This window comes from Rattus rattus, chromosome 15 (assembly GCF_011064425.1).
Source record: "Rattus rattus isolate New Zealand chromosome 15, Rrattus_CSIRO_v1, whole genome shotgun sequence".
NCBI classification, from domain to species: Eukaryota; Metazoa; Chordata; class Mammalia; order Rodentia; family Muridae; genus Rattus; species Rattus rattus.
The window spans coordinates 31,472,256-31,494,728 of NC_046168.1; the positions used below are offsets into that span (position 1 = coordinate 31,472,256).

At 47.6% G+C, this 22,473-nt stretch overlaps 1 protein-coding gene across 1 annotated transcript; it reads right to left on the bottom strand.

The window, feature by feature from the left end:
- Positions 1 to 256: 256 nt before the first annotated feature.
- Positions 257 to 20,381, bottom strand: Rmc1 (regulator of MON1-CCZ1). The gene is made up of 20 exons (XM_032885344.1): positions 20,188 to 20,381; positions 19,809 to 19,885; positions 18,128 to 18,212; positions 16,541 to 16,597; positions 14,719 to 14,805; positions 12,416 to 12,556; positions 12,086 to 12,189; positions 11,219 to 11,308; positions 11,022 to 11,127; positions 10,030 to 10,141; positions 6,128 to 6,172; positions 5,892 to 5,945; positions 4,766 to 4,894; positions 4,112 to 4,218; positions 1,960 to 2,079; positions 1,632 to 1,709; positions 1,307 to 1,411; positions 1,150 to 1,218; positions 845 to 1,070; positions 257 to 438 (listed from the first exon to the last, which is right to left on the bottom strand). Exons 1-20 carry the CDS (start codon positions 20,287 to 20,289, stop codon positions 359 to 361), a joined length of 1,974 nt encoding a protein of 657 aa, XP_032741235.1. The 5' UTR covers positions 20,290 to 20,381; the 3' UTR covers positions 257 to 358.
- Between the last annotated feature and the right edge of the window lie 2,092 nt (positions 20,382 to 22,473).

The following is a 22,473-nucleotide window of genomic DNA, read 5'->3' on the forward strand; positions in this document are numbered from 1 at the left end:
CAAACAGAGCTCAGCTACGCAATGTAAGGCAGACCAAGCAATACATGCCAGTCATTCATGTCCTTTCATGTGCTTGCTTTAGGCAAACAGTCCTTCACAAGTCTGCCTTAGCCTTTCACCTGTGTCTGCCCCAGCAAAACACCAACACAACTGACTGTCCACTTCACAGTTGGTGGCTACAACTGTGACCTGATCCCCATTCTGAAAAGCCAGCCTACATGCTCTCTCCTGGTTTTGGGAGTCAGCAACATTTGAGGATGCTGTAGGTACTTTATTACAACACTTTTGTAGTTTAAAGAGCTTTATTAATGCAATAAATTAACTTTGTACATTTTTATATTAAAACCGTTGAGGGACTTCAGAATGTTGTAGGCCTCATTAGAGCTTGTTCTCCAAAAGCCTGCTTGAAAAAGGCTACGTGTTCCTCACAGTGTTCTCCTGCAGGAAAAATGTAGCTTAGGTGACAGAAGACGGAGTGCAGACAATGCTCATGGGTTGTATGCTGGGTTTTAACTTATTTTTCTTTAATAAAATACCTCCTACATTTTGAGGTCTGTTGCAGAACTCATACCTTCAGCAGTCACGGCTTACATCCTTGTCAGACCAGGGCATCCCTGACCTGTCACTCAGGCCACCTGTACTGTGTACACACAACATAAGCTCCTCTCCTGCATCCTGTTTTATCACCATTTAAACTGAGGCATTCCTGTCCCTGATTCGTCTATATAGAGATTCCAAGGTCAGATATAAAATAATATGCCCCAGATGCCTAAATTCCACCCTGAACTTCTTGAAAGCCCCCCCCCCCCACCGTTGCCTGAGGTCACCCTGGGCCTTCCCTTACCTGGTGTGAAGTTAGGGTTCCCTCGCAAACGCTGGTTTCGCTGTTCAAAGAAGCGGAATATGGTATAGAAGAGCATGACATCATCAGTCTGCTTAGCAGCATCTAAGAATTTTCGTGCGGAAATGTTGTCATGGCCGCCAATACCCCGGATGAACCTTAGGGCAGCCAGCACCTGGTGCTTAGACAGAAGCACTTCTACGATCTCATCATTTGCTGTTGAAAGTCTCTGAAAGTGAGGAAGACAGCAGTCAGGGCAAGCACAGGAGAGAACGCTGGCGATACCTGAAGCTGGGCAGGGCGGGTACCTTCAACATGTCCAGAGACAGCTGGTGGGCAGGAGGATAAAAGCTTTCTAGGGACAGCAGCAAGCAAGCCTGAAAGACAGGGGTTCAGCCGGCCTCAGTTGGAAGGTTCCCACGGGGAGGTTTAGAGACTACAAAATGGACATCCAATGATACAGACCAGAGGCTTGGAGTCGCTGAGCACGTGGTACTGCAGAAACTGGTGGAGCATGTAAAATAGGTTGTGCTGGACAAGTGTCTTGATGACAAGTTCGTGTAAGTAATGCTGGGGACACAGGAAGAAGGTAAATAACATCGTTGAGTGGCCGGACTATGTGGCTGGCCACATTCCCATAATTTAGCTGTAACAAAGCATTCTCAACCAGATTCCCCATCCCCACTGATGGCCGACATGTTAACATCACCCCGGGGTCTGCGGATTTTTCAGCCATCTCTTCTGACCTCCTTCCTCTAACTCAGGATAGCAAGCAGCCCTCTGAAGGTACCTGCACTGGGATCTGAAACTGGTTCAGAGAACGGATGTATTCCATCAGCACAGCTATCACAAACTTGGGTGGCGTCTCCTGTGGAGGAAGAAGGGGGTCTTGTAATGTGAGTTGCAAAAGGAGCTACAGGCAGCCCACTGATCCTGTCTGCTGGTGTAGACAAATCCTTATGGACCGTACGTCCTAGTGACCAAGTATAAGTCTACTAGAAGCCAGCCTCATGGCCTAAGACCCTCTCCCAGGGCAATACCACTTAATTTAACCATAGTGTGGATTCTGTTGCTGCCCTCTCAGTAACCCACTCGGGAGACCAGAAACCATTACATACCTTGTTTTCCACAAATGGTGACAGCACGTGTGTGTACACATCAGACTGGTCTACCACGGCTTGGGTCCTCACTGGCCTTTTGAGAGGTGGGTTGCTCCGGCTTTGCCCTGCTTCTACTGCCTAAAGAGGGACAACTTGTGACCTTAGTCATCTTCCACAGAAATGGTACCCACTATAGTTCGCTCAAGACTTAAGTTTCTAGACACAAGCCAGACACTCCAGGGTTTGTGGGAGACTGCAATCAAATAAAGCCAGTCATGCTTTTCCCAACCTCTGAAGACTGAACTGACCTGACTCTCCTGGCCAGCTGAGCCCTCATTCATGAAGCTCTGCCAGACAGTAAAGGCTCTATGCTGGCATTTTAGAATTCATTCTGTAGTCCTTGAAATGGATCCAGGGCTTCACCAATCTACATTTCTACCACCAAGTTACAGCCACAGGCCAGTGTAATGGGAATTATTCAGACGACAGAGCTGTGAGCTGTGCCAGCTGTTCTATCTCTAGTGAGCAGCAGCTCAGTGCAGACCGCTGCTTCCTGACAGCTGATAAGCAGTCTGGCATAGCCCAGGGTCTGCCACTGGGCTCAAGCCCTCAGCCCAGGACACCACCAGAAGGACCAAGAGGAGGAAGGAGGCACAGCCAGACGGCTGACACAGAACAAGGAGAGGTAATGCAGGCAGCCTGCCCTTCAGTGGCCCAGGACTCACTAACCTCAAATAGCCATGCAAAGTGGGGGTCTCAGTTTGTTGCTTAAAACAGTGTCCACTGTTGCTAAGCATGTCCTTGAAATAATTTCTCCCACTTGTCCCAAGTTTCTTTCACGATTTAGAAAAGTGGAAGAACTAAGTTTCGTACCTAGTAATAAGCCACAGTAACTTTTTCCCTACCTTTCACTGAACACGTGCTGTCTATTAACTGAAATGCATGGTGCTGGTACTTAACCAGTGGCTCACAGGGTACTTGTCCTAGGATATCTGTGTGGCTGCCCAGATGCTGAGGATAAATGTTGAATATTCAGCCCCTTCTGAGATTCAGAGAACATCACAAAGAATGTAAATGCCAGAAGACCAAGAAAGGGCTGCAAAATACCACCCATAAGCTTGACACAGACATCTCACACAACTGCAATGCACTGGCCCTGTCAGTCGTGGATCTGGAGGGGCTCATGGGACCCTAAATTTCCCTGCTGAACTGTCTGGGAAGAGACAGCCATGGCCTTCCGGTTGAATACCCAGTAATGATCCCAACCAGGCTCCAAGGGACTTTTGCAAATCTGTGCTCATTAGGCAGTCCTCATTAAAATCAGTGGGTCATAAAACAAAGCCATCGTAACAGGAAAGAGGAGTAAGGGGCAGGAGGGGAGACACAGGAGGGATGACCGGGAAGTGAGGAAACAACACTGCAGACGTACAGGAAATTGTCAAAGGACACATTTCATCAATAAAATTTTGGCCAGGTGTCGTGGCACATGCCTAAGACTTGGGAGGACTCTCTATAACCAAGTTCCAGGCCAGCCAGAGGTAGAGGTACACAGTGAGACTCTAAAAAAAAAACAAGGCTTTAATCCCAGCACTCAGGAGACAGGTGGACCTCTGAGTTCAAGACCAACCTGGACAGCAACATAGAGAAACCCTGTCTTTAAAACAAAAAACAAAACAACAACAACAAAAAAAAAAAAAAAAAAAAAAAAACCACAAGGGGTTGGGGATTTAGCTCAGTGGTAGAGCACTTGTCTAGCAAGCACAAGGCCCTGGGTTTGGTTCTCAGCAGGGGGGTGAGGGGGTGGGGGGGGATACACACACACACACACATTCATCTATTCTTAGTTGAAATAACCATCTTTTAGAATTTACTTTTAGGTTTCATACAAGTACGTGTTGCATGTTGGACACGCGCTGCCCAAATGTCCCTCTAGATAACCTGATATTTGTAAATATTTGCAAAGGAGAAAGGCAAGCACCAGTGGAAAGAAATCACATCTCTAATTTGCTCTGTTAAAAGCCACGGCTGATTGTCTTTCTACAACATAACCAAACAAAAGCACAAACAGATTTTAAAAAGCAGAACAGTGAAGCCTTGAGCCAGATGCCCTCAGCCGTTACGCTGTATGACCACGTCACACTGCAGGACTCTCCAATACAGTCTGTCTTACCATTGTGTAGCTCTGTTCAGCATCCAAGTACTTCTTGTACTCATGGTTGAGTTTATCGAAAACGGTGGCTATCACAGGCAGCGTGGCTCTGTCTGACTCACTCAGCACTGGAAAGTACAATGCACACGGTCAGACCCACTGTAATCAGGATCCCCACGTGCTGGTGACATGGCAGTCTCAGAGGGTGACCAATGCAAACCCTGCCTTGAGGACCTTCAAGGAAATGTTAAAATCAGTCAGGACCAGTGTCACCAGAAGACGTAATCAGCTTTCTGCCTACTTGTGGGTTTCTGTCAGTCTACAAGTCCTGTGTGTATCTCCCAGTCTTTCCTATGAGGTTAAGAATCCATCCTTCAAGTGTGCCGGCCTGAGTGTGAAAGGCATGTTCAATTCCCAGTTGTAAGGTGGGGTTGGGCACCCTGGAAGGAGGCTCAGCAGGTAATAAACTCAGGCCGTCAGGCCTGACTGCCCGACTTCTATCTCAGGATCTACACGATGGAAGGAGAGTAGACTCCTGTAAGCCGTCCTCTGAGATCCAGACATGTACTGTGCATGTGTGCCATCACATGTGCCTATACATGTACACGCACAAGTGTAATTAAATAAAGAGATGGTGCTTTTCCACAGACAGTGGGAAAGGGTCAGTGCACTTACTCTGTGAACAGACAGACAGAACGACAGCTTTGCACTCCTTCCTCTGGAGGAGAAAGTCCATCAGTCTTCCTTTATCTGGCAAGAGGTTCACTATGGGCTGAAGTTTCACCTGCAGGTTCCAGAGGTAACCTGGATGTTAAGGGGCAGCATGTTCATCAGTGTGCGATAGCCAGAACCAAACCCAACAAAGAATGTCCCAACCGCCCCAGGTTAAGGACTGCAAATACAGTTAACGGCCCTTCCTTCCCGACCAACATGGAGCTAGGATGTCCAGGAAGGAGGCTGACTGTGGAAGACCTGACAGTCACACTATTAGAAAACTTAGCTGATTTCTAATGCGTGAAGAATTGCACTGAGAGTCACACCCACGGTTGTCTCCAAGGACAGCAGCTCAATCCAGAGGACTCCTTCCCCTCTAACGTGCTAGCCCCCTCATTGGCTGTGTACCAGGTACTTGAGTTTTTGCTGTACTAGCTCATGGGTGCAAGAGGTAACCCCATAAGCTATCAGTGAAATACCCACCCACTCATCGGCCTATTTGAGTGCTAACAGGCAAGCTGGTGCCACCAGAGGTCCACAAGGGAAAGGTATGTCACATCAAAAAAAAAAAAAAAAAAAAAAAGTGACGCCTTTCTCAGTTTCCAAGAGCTGGCCCGATTGTCAGTGTACAGAAGAGAAGCACTCACTGTATACAGTGGGTGTCTACCTAAGAACCCCAGAGGGTGAGGCTGGACACTCAAAACCATGGAAACTGGTGCGAAGTTCTCAAGTGCAACGCCGCGGGCCGTTATCCAGGGAGAGACAGCAGGCTGAGGAGCTGTCTGCTGGGAAGGTGAAGGACAGGGGTCTTGGGCAGGAACACAGGGAGTGGGGCTAGAGAATGAGAATGCAGACCACTCACCATGGGCAGCTTTCTGAAATGGCCGTGGGAATCAAACTGGGATTGGCCATTCTTAGTCACTTTAGCTATAAGAATCATACATGCTCATGGAAAAGCCCCTGCAGAGGAGGGTATAGGATGAAACGCAGTCCTACTCTCAAGGCTGAGGGGAGGGTCAGTCACCTCAAAGACTCATACTGAAGTCACTCTGGCAGGACTAAAGTGGGCAATGGCCCCCAGACCTACCTTGGCTTGCACTGATGATGATGTCTGGTTGGAAGACGATCCACGAGGAGGAATCTGTACGTTAAAGGAAAATCCACACTGGGAACATTGGGTGATAAAAGGGAAGCCCCATTCACTCAGCACTTGCCCAACCCCCACGTTTGAGGCCACAGAAGGCCTGCCTCCCCAGAGCAGCTCCAGCAGTGGGGCAGTGAGACTGCCCTGTGTGCACAGTGCCACCACCTTTGTGAGGATACAGAGTTTACAGGGGACGGGAGACTGGTTGGTCACGGCAGCAGGACCTGCAAACAGAGAACCAAAGTGAGAGGAGGCAGTCAGGGAGCCTGCTAGAAGGAGAACCGAGCCGAGCAAAGACAGATTTTGTTTTGTTTTGTTTTGTTTAGGTATTTCTTTCTTATTATTATTTTTCTTTTTTTAAATTTTTTATTATATATTTCTTTACTTACATTTCAAAGGTTATTCCCCTTTCCCATTTCCTGTCCATAAGCCCCCATTCCTTCCCCTCCCCCGTACAGGTGTTCCCCCTATAAATCCCCCTTATTGCCCTCCCCCATGTTCCCCTACACTGGGGGTCCAACCTTGGCAAGACCAAGGGCTTTCCCTTCTACTGGTGCCCCAACAAGGCTATTCTCTGCTACACATGCAGTTGGAGCCCCCAGGGTCAGTCCATGTGTACTCTTTCAGTAGTGGTTTAGTCCCTGGAGGCTCTTTTTGGTTGGCATTGTTGTTCTTCCGGGTTTGCAAGATCCTTCAACTCTTTCAACACATCCTCTAATTCCCCCCAAGGGGGTCCTGTTCTCAGTTCAGTGGTTTGCTGCTAGCATTGACCTCTGTATTGGACATGCTCTGGATGTGTCTCTCAGGAGAGTCCCTTTCTGCATGCATTTTTTTAGCTTCATCAATCTTATCTAGTTTTGGTGGCTGTATATATATGGGCCACATGTGGGGCAGGCTCTGAATGGCCATTCCTTGAGTCACTGCTCTAAACTTTGCTTCCGTATCCCCTTCTATGATATTTTCCCCCTTTTAAGAAGGAATGGGAGCAGGGGTTGGGGATTTGGCTCAGTGGCAGAGCGCTTGCCTAGCAAGTGCAAGGCCCTGGGTTCAGTCCCCAGCTCCGGAAAAAAAAAAAAAAGAAGAAGGAATGGGAGTATCTGCATTTTGGTCATCCTTCTTCTTGAGCTTCCTGTGGTCTGTAGATTGCATCTTGGGTAATTTGAGCTTTTTGGCTAATATCCACTTATCAATGAGTACATACCAAGTGTGTTTTTCTGTGATTGGGTTACCTCACTCAGGATATTTTCTAGTTCATTCCATTTGCCTATGAATTTCATAGTTTGATATGAATATCAAAAACAAAGTCATTGTTTTTGATAGCTGAGTAGTACTCCATTGTGTAGATGTACCACATTTTTTGAATCCATTCCTCTGTTGAAGGGCATTTGGGTTCTTTCCATCTTCTGGCTATTATAAATAAGGCTGCTATGAACATAGTGGAGCATGTGTCTTTGTTGTATGTTGTATCTTTTGGGTATATACCCAAGAGAGGTATAGCTAGAGCCTCAGGTAGTAATGTCCAATTTTCTGAGGAACCTCCAGACTGATTTCCAGAGTGGTTGTACCAGTCTGCAATCCCACCAACAATGGAGGAGTGTTCCTTTTTCTCCACATCCTCGCCAGCATCTACTGTCACCTGAGTTTTTGATCTTAGCCATTCTGACTGGTGTGAGGTGGAATCTCAGGGTTGTTTGGATTTGCATTTCCCTGATGACTAAGGATGTTGAACATTTCTGTAGGTGCTTTTTGGCCATTCGATAATCCTCAGCTGAGAATATTTTGTTTAGCTCTGTACCCCATTTTTTAATAGGGTGATTTGGTTCTCTGGAGTCTCACTTCTTGAGTTCTTGGTATATTTTGGATATTAGCCCTCTCTCAGATGTAGGATTGGTAAAGATCTTTTCCCAATCTGTTGGTTGCCGTTTTGTCCTGATGACGGTAAAGACTTTATAATGGCTCTAGCAGCAGGACTTGACTATAGTTAGGGGTGGGGTGGGGGAGGAAGGGGAGGGGGAGGGGGAGGACCCTGCCTCATTAATGACACCTCTGAGCAACAAGAGGGAGGGTGTCAGCACTGGCATGAAAATGTGTCTCCAGGAAGAGGAAATTTGTCAAAGCTTCCCTCACAGAAGTTGGTTTTAAGGTTTAATTTTAAATGTTTTATGGGTGTGCGTGCGTGCGCGCGCGCGTGTGCACTCGTTCCACATCCAAGTCCGGTGCCTGAAGAGGCCAGGAGAGGAGTCACAGACAGTTGTCCACCACACGGGTACCAGAGACCAAACCCAGGTGCCCTGCAGGCTCGGCAAGTGCTCTTCGCCATAAGCCACGTCTCTGCCCTGAGCTTGTTTTTAACCAGAAATGAGGCATCACCGTTTAAATGTACACATTAAACCCCTAAGAAATTGACCCAGATATCTCAAAAATACTACCCAGATTCACTGATGGGTCGAATGAAGCCAGCTTGCGGGTAACTGCTGAGCAGTGAGCTTCCCTACCCTCTGCGCTGCGCTGCGCTGCACTGAACAGATCTAGGCCTAAGAGGGCCAACCTAAGCAGCCCACCCTCTCATGGCAGGGCCTCATTCAACCAGTTCTGCTGGCTGTCCTGCAGCCTGGGGACCAAGAGTGCTCCTCAAGCTAAGCAGGGTTCCCATTCTGTGCCACCTGCCCAACTACAATCAGAAGGCCGTGCTGCCTAGCTGCATAGGTAAGACAGCCATCTAACACAGTCCACATCCAGATGACGGCTGTGCAGTCACTCAAGCTTCAGCGAAGCACTGGCTCACAGGACTGAAGAGGAAAATTACACTGCCTATCGTGGGCCTCAGGAGAGCATGCGCATTTCAATCTCCAGAGACCCCTGGAAGGCATGCTCTACCTACCCAGACTGCCTAAAACCCCAGCAACCCACGTATTCCTGCCCTCTCGGCAATAGTTTATTTTCATTATTTTCGTATGTCAGGAGTGACCTTTCTAGACAACTAGACTTACTACGTAATTATTGCCAGAATAAAAGAATGTTGGACAGTCTTTTCTGGACTAATCTGATCCACTTCAATTTGCACCTTGCTCAAGCAAACAGCCTATTTATTGCTTCTTTATTACTGGATCAAAGTTGAGGGTTTTACATGTTTACAGTGGTTTTACCCATGTCAAAAATTTGCTCTCATCCGTTGCTTACTGCTAATGTTATCCAGGAAAAGCCAGATGCCACTAGACATTTTCTGAGCCTGTAAGATGAGCCAGCTACCCGAGGCTGAGCGCCTGCTGACCAATCTACCACCTAGAGCGTGGCTCTCAATTGTCTGCACAAAAGCACAAGGAAATCAGAGGCTGAGAACTGCCACAGGCCAGCTGACAAGTATGTCTCCTAACAAAACAGAGACAGCCAGCTAACTGGACTGTAGTCTCCTATAAAATTACAGTAACAGTATTATTAGAGGCCTGTTATGAATGGGACTATTTCTTTTCTGAACTACTGACCTACTAATCTCTTGACCTCCTCCCCGACTGTGGGGTTAATGTGACTAACCATTGGCCACATCTGCTATAACCAAACACAAGGGTTTGGCGAGCTGGCTCAGTGGCTAAAAGTCCTTGTTGCTCTAACACAGGACCTGAATTCAGTCTCCAGCATCCTCATCCTCAAAGTTACAACCACATGTAACTCCAGCTCCAGGGAATCCAGCACCCTCTTCTGCCTTCTGACAGCATCCAAACACACATGCTCATACATACATGCAGACACATACAAATACGTAAAAAGCAAATCTAAAAAAAAAAAAAAAAACCAAACACAGAGTATGAAAATGCAGGGGCATGTAACTCCAATAAAACTATTTAGCCATAGTCAACTGAATGTAATCCCAGGGTTACAGAAACAGGAAAACAGAAAATGTTAAGGTCGAGTTCAATCCCCAGCATCCCAAAACAAGAAAACAAATGTTCCTCTGCAAAATAAAGCAGATTGGGGATTCTCCTCGTTCCCTGTCCCATTCTGAGCGTGACCCCAGAAGATTCTAACAAGAATATGGCCCTGTGGGGAAAAAGACAGCACTGCCATTTCGCAGAACTTCTCTTACCTGCCAAGGGGATCTGGTAAGGCTGAATTGATCGCGCTGGAAGCACAGGATGATGGAAGGTGACTGTGCCGTCGAACTCTCCCCGTAACCTGATGTCAAATATCACTGACGTCTACAGTAGGAGCAAACACATCACCTGTTGCTGGTCTGGAAGCCTGTGCCCAGCCACCCCAGCCCAGCTCTCCCTCAGAGGACGGCTATGCACATCACACTCTCCTTCCCACTGCTATTGCTTTCACAAATGCTTCCTGCTTCCTTGTAAGATCTCAAAGAGACACAGGCAGATAAACTTCACTTGAACTTGAAACAACATCTCCATTAGTTAGAGACATAGCAATAGGACCCTTCAGCAAAGTAGAGGAAAGATGTGGCTGGCCTACCACCAGGCGCTCAGCTAACCACTTGGAAAAGCAAGACCTATAGCAGACTGATGGGCAGGACAGCGTCCAAGACGCTGGTCAGATACTGCTATCCACACCCACACACAGGTCTGTAGCAGGCCCCAGCTCAGCTGGATCAATCCAAGAATGAGCAAGAGTACAAAGATCACATCAAATGATGTCTTCTTAAAGTTTTTAATTTCCTTAGTTTTTTGTTTTGTTTGTTTTGTTTTTTTTTTTTATTTTGTTTGTTTTGTTTTTTGAGACAGCAGCTCATGTAGCCCAAGCTGCCCTCCAACCCACTGTAGAGCTAACGACTGTTTGAACTTCTCATCCTCCTGCCTCTTCCTCCCACGTGCTGGGATAACAGGTGTGCACCATCACAGCTGATCTTTAAGCAAAGCTGGGATGGGACGAACGAAGCAAGCCCTCTGCCTAGCAAACTGCATCCCCAAACTGGAATCGTTTTTATTTAATAAACTGTTAGAGAATCAGGTAAACTTAACTCCTTGGAGCTTACGCTCTTTCCCACCCGAGTCAGGTTTGCCAGTTCTCACAAAGCCTATCAAAGGGCCCCACACAGACAACCGAAGCTTCCCCAGGAGACGTTACCTCTGTGTCCTGATGGTGGACAACTACCAGGTTGTCCACTACATTTAGGGCAAACTTTCCCGTCCTATTCAACTTCAGGATGTGCATCTTCTTACACGCACCCTCTCTGTAAGAGAGCACAGAAGTCAGAGGGAGAGGTCAGCACACCTCAGCTCAACTTAAAAGCAAAGAGAGAAGAGGGCATGAGGCAGACGTACCGTGGGAGATGGTACAGCACCACCTCCGCTCCTGTGCTATTGGAGGTCCGGGAATGATGCCGCAGGAAGAGGACGTAGAGCTGCCCGTATCTAGTCGGAGAGAGAGAAGTCATCGTGGCCATTCCAGAGTCCTTCCTCTCCGCTGGGTACGTAGCTGAGCTACTAGAGTAAGGCTTACCTAGCTGCACAAAGGCCTGGCTTGAGCCCCTGCATGCCATAAACTGAGTATGGTGGCTTATGTTCAGAATTTCAGCACTCAGGAGGATCAGAAGTTCAAGTCATCTTGACTACAGAACAAGTTCCAACCCAGCCTTACAGGGATAGTAAGAGTCCTCTACATACAGTTTGACTACAGTCTTCTGTAAGAGCACCACACAGCCAAGCACACAATTCAAGGCAGGGAAGAAATACAGGTCAACAGTCACAACACCCACTGGTTATTTCCCTTCTAGCTGCTTCCTTTCACAGAACGAGGACATGTGCCGTAACAGAAGGATGGGCCAGGCACTCTCCACAGCAGATGTCACCTACTGGGTGCCAGCAATGAGCTTGGCCCCGCCTACCAGTCCCCACCCAGAATTGAGCCAAAAAAGCAGTCACTTTTCGACTCCCTAAACTGGGTGGCCAAGCGGAGAACAGAGAAGAAGGAAAGTGCATTCTACTGCGATAAGTCACACCTCAGCTCCCAGGTTCAGTTCCCAGCACCCACATGGCAGCTAACAGCCAGCTGTAATTCCATTTCCAGGGGACTTGACACCCTTTATGGCCTCTGAGGTGCACACACATACAGATAAAGCATACCCAGAAAAATAAAACTTTTTAAAAAAGTGTCATGTTACACACAGCACCCTCTGAAGACAGACATACATGGTCGCCATCGCAATGTCTCGTTCTGAGAGGCTAAGTTTAGTTGACTTCGGTGCAGCTGGTAACTCAATCTCAAACTTGGGAAGCTTCGACATGGTGCCAGCCTGTTTAGGGGGAAGTTTAGGAACATTTAGGGCACTCCTTCATGTTTTAGCCTGCCCGGCATTAAAGCAATGGAGACAGGTCTTCGAAACTCCCCCACGGGACATCCTTGGACTGCTGGGATGGTGAAGGGCACCCTCTAGTGGTCTGAGAGGCGGCGTTCATAGGACCGACTAGCTTTAGAGCTGGGTAGAGAGGTTATTTTAAGGGGCTGAGGCTCACTCTCACCTTAAAGTAAAAAGGCTGCAGGACATTCTCAAGGACTGTCGTGGACAGCAGGATCACAGAGCTCTCGGGACAGTACATGTGCCAGTTCACATTGATGTTGTGGCTCTTCAGGAGTTTGAGGCTTCGCTTCTCAGGCAACACCTGGGACGAAGGTCAAGAAAAGGGATCTTCACGTTAAGAGACTGCTACGACAAATGAGGTAAATAAAGAGCACAGAAAGCCCACCAAGGTCGGGATAAACCAGTGGACGAGAGCTTGCATAGGAAACAGGAGGACCCAGCCAGTTTAGTCACCACCACCACAAAACCCAAACAATGCAGCCCAGGGTCGTACAGCTAACTGCTACTTGTATTTATTATGGCGCTGTGTGCCTGGCGCTTTCCACCCCTCATTAATTTACTCTTTCCTACACTCTGAGAGACAGCACAACATGAGAGCCACCAGCTCTCTCTCCACTCCACCTGGCTGATCAGGCCAGGCTTCTTCTTCCTAACCCCACTATTCGTAAGACCGCTTTGCAAGTGCAGCCCTTCAGAATCTAGGCACATCTATTCTCCATATTCTGGCACACTAAGAACACTGCAGACTCAAGATACCAACACTCACCCAGCAACATGCCAAAAAACCAAGAGGGAAATCAAGGCCAAGCATGAACATCCTCACCCAAGCCTCACAAAATGAGAACGTACACGGCCAGAAAGATGGCTCAACAAGTAAAGACTGCCTGCCCTAAACCTGATCCCAGGACCCACAAAAAGACGGAGGGAAATAAGGGACTCCACAGAGTTCTCCTCTGACCTCCACATGTGCACTGTGGCACAGACACACACACTGAGAGCCATAAAGAACATACTGGAGTTCTCTTTCTTTTTAATCTATTTCTTTGTTGTTATTATGTATATGGAGACACGAGTATGTCATAATGTGCACATGGAAATCAGAAGACGTCTTCGGGGTGACAGTTCTCTCATGACAGAAGGAACTCAGATCACAAGGACTGGGTGACAAGCGCTGACCCATCTCACCAGCCCTAACTTGTGTCTTGGGGATCTAACGTACTTACTCACTAGAGAGAACCGAGTGTTTTTCCAGTGTTATTTTGTCTTATGTATATAAATGTTTTGTGTGTGTGTGTGTTGGAAAATACGATATGAACTATGCGCAGGTCTTACACCTATGAAAGTCAGAAGAGGTTTTGAATACCTTGGCACTGAAGTTCAGATGTCTTCGACCCACTATGATCCTGAAAGTGCTCTTAAGCACCAGCACAGATATTTTTAAAGATGACTGTAGGGAGGCCTCTATCCTCCTGTGTCCAAGGTTCCCCTTCTCTGTGTAAGGATTTAAACTTACAGTGCTCTTCATGCTCATTATTTGATTTTACACTGCTGTCAAGGCTCCTCCATGACGCTGAGTCAGGAAATAGGATATGGGAGTTCCCGTCAGAAAAGGAGACTCTGGGATAAAGTCAGGCTCAGGAAGAGATTTGCCCTGAACTCTGAGTAGACAGACATGAATCTGAGGAGGGATAGCCAGCCTTGTGGCACTCAGAATAGAATAAATGGGTTAATTAAGTAACGGCTGGTCAGGGAACAAGACCAAGTCTAAGACCTAGGCATTTACTCGTAAATAATTCAGTCTCAGAGTCATTATAGAGTCATGTGCAGGTAGAAAAGCCCATGGTTACAAATATTTGTGTTTTCTGATGGTGTTAGGTTACCCTTGTGATAGGGATTGTGACCCACTGTCCTAAGAGGACAGTGAGAATCTTTGCCCGTCTGAGAAGGCAACTGTCAACAGATCAATGAGATTCAGGCCCAGCAGCAATGTGGACAAGAGAGTCCCACACTATTTCTCAAAGCATGGACATCTGTGAAAAATGTAATGGTGTCTGTCTGTATCTATGCAATTACAAGAATTGCTTGCCCATGAACATGAAGAAACATGCCAGACATCTTGTAACAGGAAGTGACACGGCAAACAGCATATTGTCCACAGAGCAGAACTATTCTCAGGACGAAATCTGGGGACAACCCCCAAAGCATACTGCTATGCAAGAAAAACCCACACCACACAAGTTTATGTGCAGGAGCCCCACTGCAAAAAAAAATAACAATGATAAATGCACGTGTCCAGAGGAAAACTGAACCATGTACAAACTGGGGCTGACAGTCAGTTTTAGGAACTTTTACTTTTGTATAATGTTTCCTCAACTAAAAGGTTGGTTTCAGGACCTTTTTGATACAACACAGGCTGCTGAACTGCCTTTGCTTTCTCTAGCAAATCTATAACTGATATAATACCTGGTAAAATTCGATGCCTTGATCCGTTATGAAGACGATTTCGGTAGAACTGGTCCAGCAGAATCCTAGTATGTTGGCATTCTTGGTCTGGAAGAATTCCAAAAAAAGGTGGTTTTTAGTTGGCTGTGATTGTGATGTCTATAATCCCAGCACCCAGGAGGCTAGGGCAGGGCATTTGGGAACTCAAGGCCATCCATGGGTACATTTCAAGATGCAGGCCAGTCTGGACATGAAACACTATCTCCAAAAAAATAAATAAGTGAAAATTAACAAAAAGCAAGGGGCTAGAGAGATGCCCCTGTGGGTAAGAGCCCCTGCTCACAGCAGGAGGACTTGAGTTCAAATCCCCAGTACCCACATAAATGTCCACAAGTGGCCATAATCACAGTGCTGGTGTGGGACATGAGGAGCAGAGAGGAGGACTTGGGCTTGCTGGCCACTAGCTATCTCCAGGTTCAGTAAGAGACCTGCCTCAAGGGGGTAAAATGGCGCAGTGCAGGACACTCCACATCCTCCACTGACCTGTGAGGACAGGTGTACCTACACACACTGTGTACATACACCACACACAAATCAAGTACACACTGTAGCTTTAACAAGTGTGAATGCTCTGGTTTGAAGGCTGTGCAGCTCCCTTCAAAACCTCACTGCTCGGCTGTTACGGTCCCTCACTCATTAGCTCCATCTCACACTTATGACAAAGGCTAGCCTGGAGCCCTACAGCCCAGGCAGCCTGGACTCAGGGCTCTCCTGATTCACCCTCCCAGATGCTGGGCTACAGGGGAGCATTTCCATGCCAGATTCAAACGCTCTTAAACACGGCTCTCCCGATTTTTGTCCTAACATTTCTACCAAAGATTCTGAATTCCTTGTACTCTGCTGAACAGAGAAAGAAGCCTAAGTTTTATAGAAAGATAATACCCAGGGTTGGGGATTTAGCTCAGTGGTAGAGCACTTGCCTACCAAGCGCAAGGTCCTGTGCTCGGTCCTCAACTCCGGGGGGGGCGGGGGGGGGAGAAAGATAATACCCAGAGGCCAGAAATTCCAACTTCTGCCTCTCAAACTGCAACGTTCTCACAGTCATTACAATAATACAAGGGCTAAAGTTTTTCAGTTAACACAAACCAAGATGGGTTCTAGGGGCCTGAGACCACAGAATGGGTGGCCCAAAGACAGAAGGGGCAAAGCAGGGCTCAGACAAGGAGCTGTTCCTTTAGAGCACCTGTAGGGCTGGAAGGAGTTTGGTTAAGTCCTGAGTCTCCTCTCACAGATAAGGACCCCATCTTGAGTGCCACTTACCAAGAACAATGAGGTACCAAAGTTACTCCTGCACTGACAACTGTGGTTACTCTCCCCGCTGTCCCTGGGCTGACCATGGCAGAACTCCTTCCCACCAGCTTCATTTACTACACCCAGCTATTCTAATTAAGAGAGACTAGGGCTATACCTATAGAGGGTGCAGGGATACAGGAGGGAGACTCATTGAGGAAACAACACTTCAGAGAACCTTACAAGATGGGGCAGGTGGGATCCAAGCCTGAGACACAGAGGCCTACAAGCACGGTGAAGAAGCCCCAGAGAGCCCTGACGGTGACCCTTTACCATCAGTCCTCCACTTTATAGCTGAAGAGACAAAACTGGGTGAAACTGTCTGGCATAGCTGAACCCCCAACCAAACTCTACAGCTCACCATCAACACAGATACCTCCCCAGACAGAGATTCCAATGTGTGTCCACTACCCAAACCGTTGTTCTCCACACACAAACAACAGTGGACACTGCAGTGAGGAATGAAGCCCCCTCCCCCACACCAGCCGTGTACCTTGCACTCTTGTGTGTACTCCAGCTGAGAGTTATCTGGAATAAAATTACAAAAGTCCTGAAAGACAGAAAAAATACACAAAGGGAAATTATCAGATTAAATAGCCTACTACGAAATAAAATGGACCAATTTTTTGTTTTTGTTCTGAGGCAGGGTCTCAGTAGGAAGTGCTGGCAGAGAGAGCTGCCTGCCTCTGCCTTCTGAGTGCTAGGGGGTATTAAGAGTGTGTCCCCTTATGCCTGACAAGCAGATTTTTAAAGTGATTAAAAAACAGCTGGACAAACACCCACAGAGAAAAGATATAAAGACAATTAGGATCAAATGAAACCAGATTTACCAGTCAACTAAAAGGAGTCCACCTAAACACTCAGTTGGAACTCATGAACAGACTTCTAAAACTCATTCCTCAAGCCAAGTGGGCAGCTCATACCTAGGATTCAGCACCCAAGAAGCTGAGACTGGAGGATTGCTCTAAGTTCAACACCAACTTGTTCTATGTAGTAAGTTCCAGGTCAACCTTGACCATAAAAGGAGACATAAAAGGAGCGGGAAATAGAGAGAAAGGAGAGAGAAGGAGCAGAAAGGAAGGAGGAGGGAGGAAAGGAGAAATATATTCCTCAAACGGGTGACATCACTTCCCCCAGGCTTCCTGGAAATCCAGAGAAATAAAGCAGCAGCAAACACAGCTGTCTGCCTGTCTTCCCACCACCTCCTTCTCTACTTTACTGATGACAGCAGTGAACGGGATGAATAATGACTGACATGTGACACTAGGAGCAAACCTGGGATCTCTTCATGCTAGGCTAATCACACTGCATCCCAACCCAAGGCAAGCGATAGTGAGGATGTCCAAGAGATGAAGCACCAGCAAACTGCCCAACTGTGTTCATCTGCCTGTTCCTACCCGATCCAGCATTGGATATCCCAATCCAATATTCTCCAGCATATCTGGTGGAGAAAGAACCAGATGCTGAAGTGACTTGAAATACGATTCATTTACCAAGTAATCAAAATATACCTCCCATAATCCATGTTGCCAGTCAGCAAGCAATATAAAGATGCATGATAATCCAAATTACTTAAACAAAATAGAGGCTAGAGAGCTGGCTCAACAGCCGGCTTTGATTGTCAGCACCCAGCAGCCTGTAGTTCCTGTTGCAGGGGATCCTGTGCCCTCTTCTGGCCTCCTCAGGTACTGCACACACATGGTACACTGACATCCACACACATACAAATGATCAGAGTAGAAAAGGGCCACTTAGAGGAGGGGGTCAGGAGGGGGTTAGGGGGGAGGTCAGAAGGGGTCCAGGAGGGGGGCCAGGAGAAGGCGATGGGGCAGAACATTATCACAGGACACGATAAACACATATGACAATGGCATGATGAGGCTTAGCATTTCGCATCATGAATACACACTGCCTTTAAGGACAGACGAATGATAAGTAAGCTTGTTCGTCCTCTTATCTGCAAACGCTCTCAGGAGCCCCCACTTCACTGACTCTGAGGACGAACAAACAGCCAGAACTCAGACTCTGTCTCTTCCAAGCACCCGCTCTCTTTCCGATGCTGTTCTAAGCTATGTCTTACCACGGCCTTCGAAGTCCTCTGGACAGCCAGTATCTTATTTTCTAGAGAGAACTTGATGCACTTCACTTCTCCTCTGTCGTCCATTCTGAAGAAGAAAGCACGGTTAGGGGAGAAGCCGCTCTCAACTCTAGTCCTTACTCCCACTGACAAAACGCCAGAACTCTCTGGGAAGCAGCAGACCTGAGCCAAATGTTAGGAATTGCATTTCTGAAGCTGTGACCAGAATCTACAGGCAACGACTTGCTAGTGAGGTGGACAGATGACACAGCCAAGTGGTTGGAGACTTGGGGGTCACACACGTCACCTGAAGACTACCGGAGATCTTGTGGGATAAAGCTGCATTCATTGCCTTAGTTGTAGTGACAGTTTCCTGGGTGTATAGATATATCAGTGCACAGTAAATGCAATTTATGAGCCAATTTTAACTCAATAAAGCTGTTTTTTTTTAAAAAAAAAAAAAAATCTCAACACTGTGGCATCCCTTATAATTCCAGGGCTGTGGAGACAGTGGCAAGCAAGCCCTTAAGGAGCACTTGCCATGGTAATGTACCAGTGAGACAGTGTCCCAAACAAAGGGAGGAAATAAAATCTGACCTAGAGTCCCCAAAACATCACACCTTTGCTCCTGGTGTTATCTAGGTCTCGACTCCAACCAGAAATCACTCCCTTCCCACCCTGTGGCCTTACTCAACCCCACTACTGATGTCAAAGCTGCACCCCTAAGTGTTCCCACACGATGAACAGAGCTTTAGCATAGAGCTTAGCATGGCAAACGGTATTTGCTAAATCTCTTCTCTCCAGTTAAAGCTGCTTTCAGGATGTGCTGAGCAAGGGCCATTAAAAGAAAGCAAGACAAGCTGTCAAACACACCTTGAATTCCAGCACTCAGGAGGCAGGGGCAGAAGGATCTCTGAGTTCAAGGTCAGCCTGTCTACAGAACTGAGTTACAGGACAGCCAGGGCTACACTGAGAAACCCTGTCTCAAAAAAATGAAAAAATAAAGGAAGAAAGTAACAAAGGAAAAGAAAGGAAAACAAAGTTGGCTGGTTTTTTTTTTTTTTACTTCAAACAGCTGACACATATTAAATGCAATTTATTTTTCTGAGATTTTTGTTGTCGTTGAAAACGGGGTTTTGCTACACTGCCACTAACCTGCAAGCTATTTGCTACTTAGCTTCCCAGAGGGCTGGGATTATAGGCCTGTTGCCAAGGTGCTGAGGGACTTGTGAAAATGAAAAGAACTGCTATGTCAATCACACTGTCAACCTACATACTTTGGAAAGCCGGTCTGTCACTTTAACCTCAGTGGAAGCCCTGATTGTTCCCCATTACACCGGAACACTGGATTTTCCACCACCCAGCAAAAACTCTAGAAGTGCTGGGATAAACGTCAATGAGTCCCCAGGTCCAGCACTGCGCACTGCAGAAATGAGTGCAAAACAAATGGACTCGATAACTTCAAGTACCAGGAAGTGGGTGCCCTAGGAGATTTTAGTTCCCACTTGAACTAGCAACCCCTATTTCACTCTGACAGTTGTGCTGTAACCAAACTGTACTAGCAAATGTCCACTGCTTTTTCTTACTGACACGACAGGCCGCTTAGAGACAAAATGATTCAACTTTCTGAGTTAGAAAGCCGCCGGTGTTTACATGTGGGTATTATTCTGAAAGTGCAAATTACCTAAAAGAGATGGGATTCCTATCATCTGGACCTTTAACGACCACTCCTGTAGCTCCACCTGACCGAACAGCAAAAACCTGAGGAAAAGAGGCAACATGAATGGTCAGACTTTATAAGGACCTAGACTCAGCCTTTCAAGAATCATGTCTACCGTACCACATCCTCGATTCATCCGAACAAACAGGACATGCTTAGACGAATTTTAAGACCGCAGGCCAGACCCTGAGACTGACCGTCTGAAAGCCAGCTCGCACACTGACACCGCCCATGCACTTTCACTCGCGTCTCAGCTCCGGTACAATACACCGGGCACTCTCGGCGCCGGTGCAGCGACACTCCGGCGTCTGGGCGCCGGGTCCCCGCCGCGGCCGCCGCTCACCTGCTTGTTGGCCTCGTCGAAGAACACGCAGTTAACCGGGTTCGCCTTCTCGAACTGCACCGGCCGCTCGCACAGCTCCAGGTAGTAGTCCTCGCTGCCCATGGCTGGGGCCGGCGGAGCTCGTCCGTAGAAGATGCAGTCCAAGAACCCGGTCGCCGCTGGGCCGCAGCCCTAGGCCCCGCCCCGCCCTCCACGTGACCCGGCCATCGGCGCCTCAGTGAGCGGGGGAGGGTCCCAACACCGAAGACACGCCCCCTTCCAGGAGGGAGGTGGTCGGGTCACGTGACCCGGAAGCCTGCGGGCTGCTGGGAGGACAGCCTGGTTTCTAATTTGCTTACAGATGGTGACATATTCTGCGTCGCCTACGCCCAGGGTTCTGCTTTTGTCTGTTTAGTCAAGAGATGAGGCAGGAGGCTGACTGTAAGCGTGCAGCAGAGATCTACGAGCCAGGATTGATTTCTGTGTTCACCTCAGGACCTCCCTCACGCCAGGCAACTACATTACTCAACGGAATTCCGTGTTTAGCCCCAGAAACTGATTTTTTGAGCAGTCTGCCTTAGCCATACTGGCAAGTACTGTGATCTGCTAGGATGTTAGGGACTAGATTTTGCCCCTCCCCTAGAATTTACGTGTTGAAGTTTTAATCCCCAATATCTCAGAATGTGCTTGAAGCTTCAAAGATGTAATTAAGGAAAACTGAAGGCATCAGGTAGGTCCCTAAGCCAATGGGACTGGCGCCGTTATTTAAAGAGGAAATAAAGGGAGATTAGGGCATTAAATTTCCAGCCAGCCAGGTGACCATCCACAAGCCGCTAAGGCCTAGAAGAAACAGCCCTAGTCCAGGGAGATGGCTCTCAGTATGATGACCTGAGTTTGAGGAGCCTTGCCTTTCTTGTGGCGCCCCCTTCTGGCCTGACATTTATTTCTGTTTTCCGGAGGTTTGCCTGTGGAATTCATTTGCTACATGGCAAATACCTTTTTTTCGCTTTCTTTTATAGATTTAAGTTTGGTAGTGCGCGCGTGCGCGCGTGCTGGTGGGTATGTCCACACAAGTGCAGGTGAGCTTAGAAGCCAGAAGAGGGTTTGCATGTTAGGCAAGCACGGTAGCACTCACCTTCCAAGAACTGGAATTACGAGACTGCTCAATGACTTTTGTACCTTCTGAAAGCTTAAGTATTGGAACATGGAACAAGAGTTATCAAACTAAAACTCTAGCTTGCATTTTTTTGTGAAGTCCTTTTAACTCTCAGGAAGGGGCTGGAAGAGTACCGAAGGCAGCCAGAACCTAAGGCCTCTGAAGCGAGGGCTGGACACTACCACTTTGCTCTACCAGGGCTACGCTGCTTTGAAAGTGATAAGGGGGGGTGGGGCGGAAGGAGTTTTAAAAACAAAAACAAACAGTAGGGCTCAGTGCCAACTGGGCTCCCTAGCACCAGGCTTTCTATGGCATCTAAGGGAGATTCCTACCAGGGAAGAGGTGAGCTCAGATTACTTGGGAGTGCAGCCCTCAGGCAGCAGAGCCAACTATTGGGGGCACTTGCCTACCCTGACACCCCAAGGGAGGAGGGAGCAGTTCTGTGGCTGGGTGGTTCCTTCTCTTCATTGTTTTACTCTTGGACTGTGTTTTCCAGGGCTCAGAAACTCTGGCCTGTGAGCTGTGCATACTTGTCCAAGAAGCCTAGAGGGTGCTTCTGACACTTTCTAGACCCCAAAAGTAGCACAGGCTTTCCTGTTGCTGCTTTTGTTTGTTTCAATTTTTGTTGCCTATTCTTTGTCAGACCAAGTGAGATGACTAAAGGACCATTCACCACAGTTCCTTAGAGCTTCAGGCAGCTTCTCACTGTAGCTGTTTTCATGACTTCTGTTTTCCTCTTTGAACTTTCTAAATCCCTTTTGGTTAGAAAACGAGCACTGATAATATAAGAGGAGCTGGCTTCAGAAATATGTGTGTTGCAGGGTGGTGGTGGCCGCATGCTTTTAATCCCAGCACTGAGGAAGCAGAGGCAGGCAGATCTCTGAGTTCAAGGCCAGCCTGATCTACAGAGCCAGGACTACACAAAAACCCTGTCTCAAAAGGCAAAGCAAAACGAAACAGCCTCCGTGGAGATAGAGCCCAACATTGCCCAGAAGAGCTCTCTTCTTGGTGGCTTTAGGCAGAAACTGGATCCTTGACCATGCAGCAGAAAAAGATGTTCAGGGACAGATGATGGGGAAGTACTGAGAGTCAAGAAATTCTGGCTCTAAGCAAGTCTAGGTCACTTGCTGTGTTTAACACCCTTACTTGGA

Excerpts from the sequence above, each read along its gene's own strand:
- Rmc1 (XM_032885344.1), bottom strand. The coding sequence starts at position 20,289 with ATGGGCAGCGAGGACTACTACCTGGAGCTGTGCGAGCGGCCGGTGCAG. Across the intron at positions 2,080-4,111 it reads CTGAACAGAGCTACACAATG|GCAGTAGAAGCAGGGCAAAG; the intron begins GTAAGACAGACT and ends GTCCCTCTTTAG. Across the intron at positions 1,219-1,306 it reads TCAGCGACTCCAAGCCTCTG|GCTTGCTTGCTGCTGTCCCT; the intron begins GTCTGTATCATT and ends CCTGTCTTTCAG.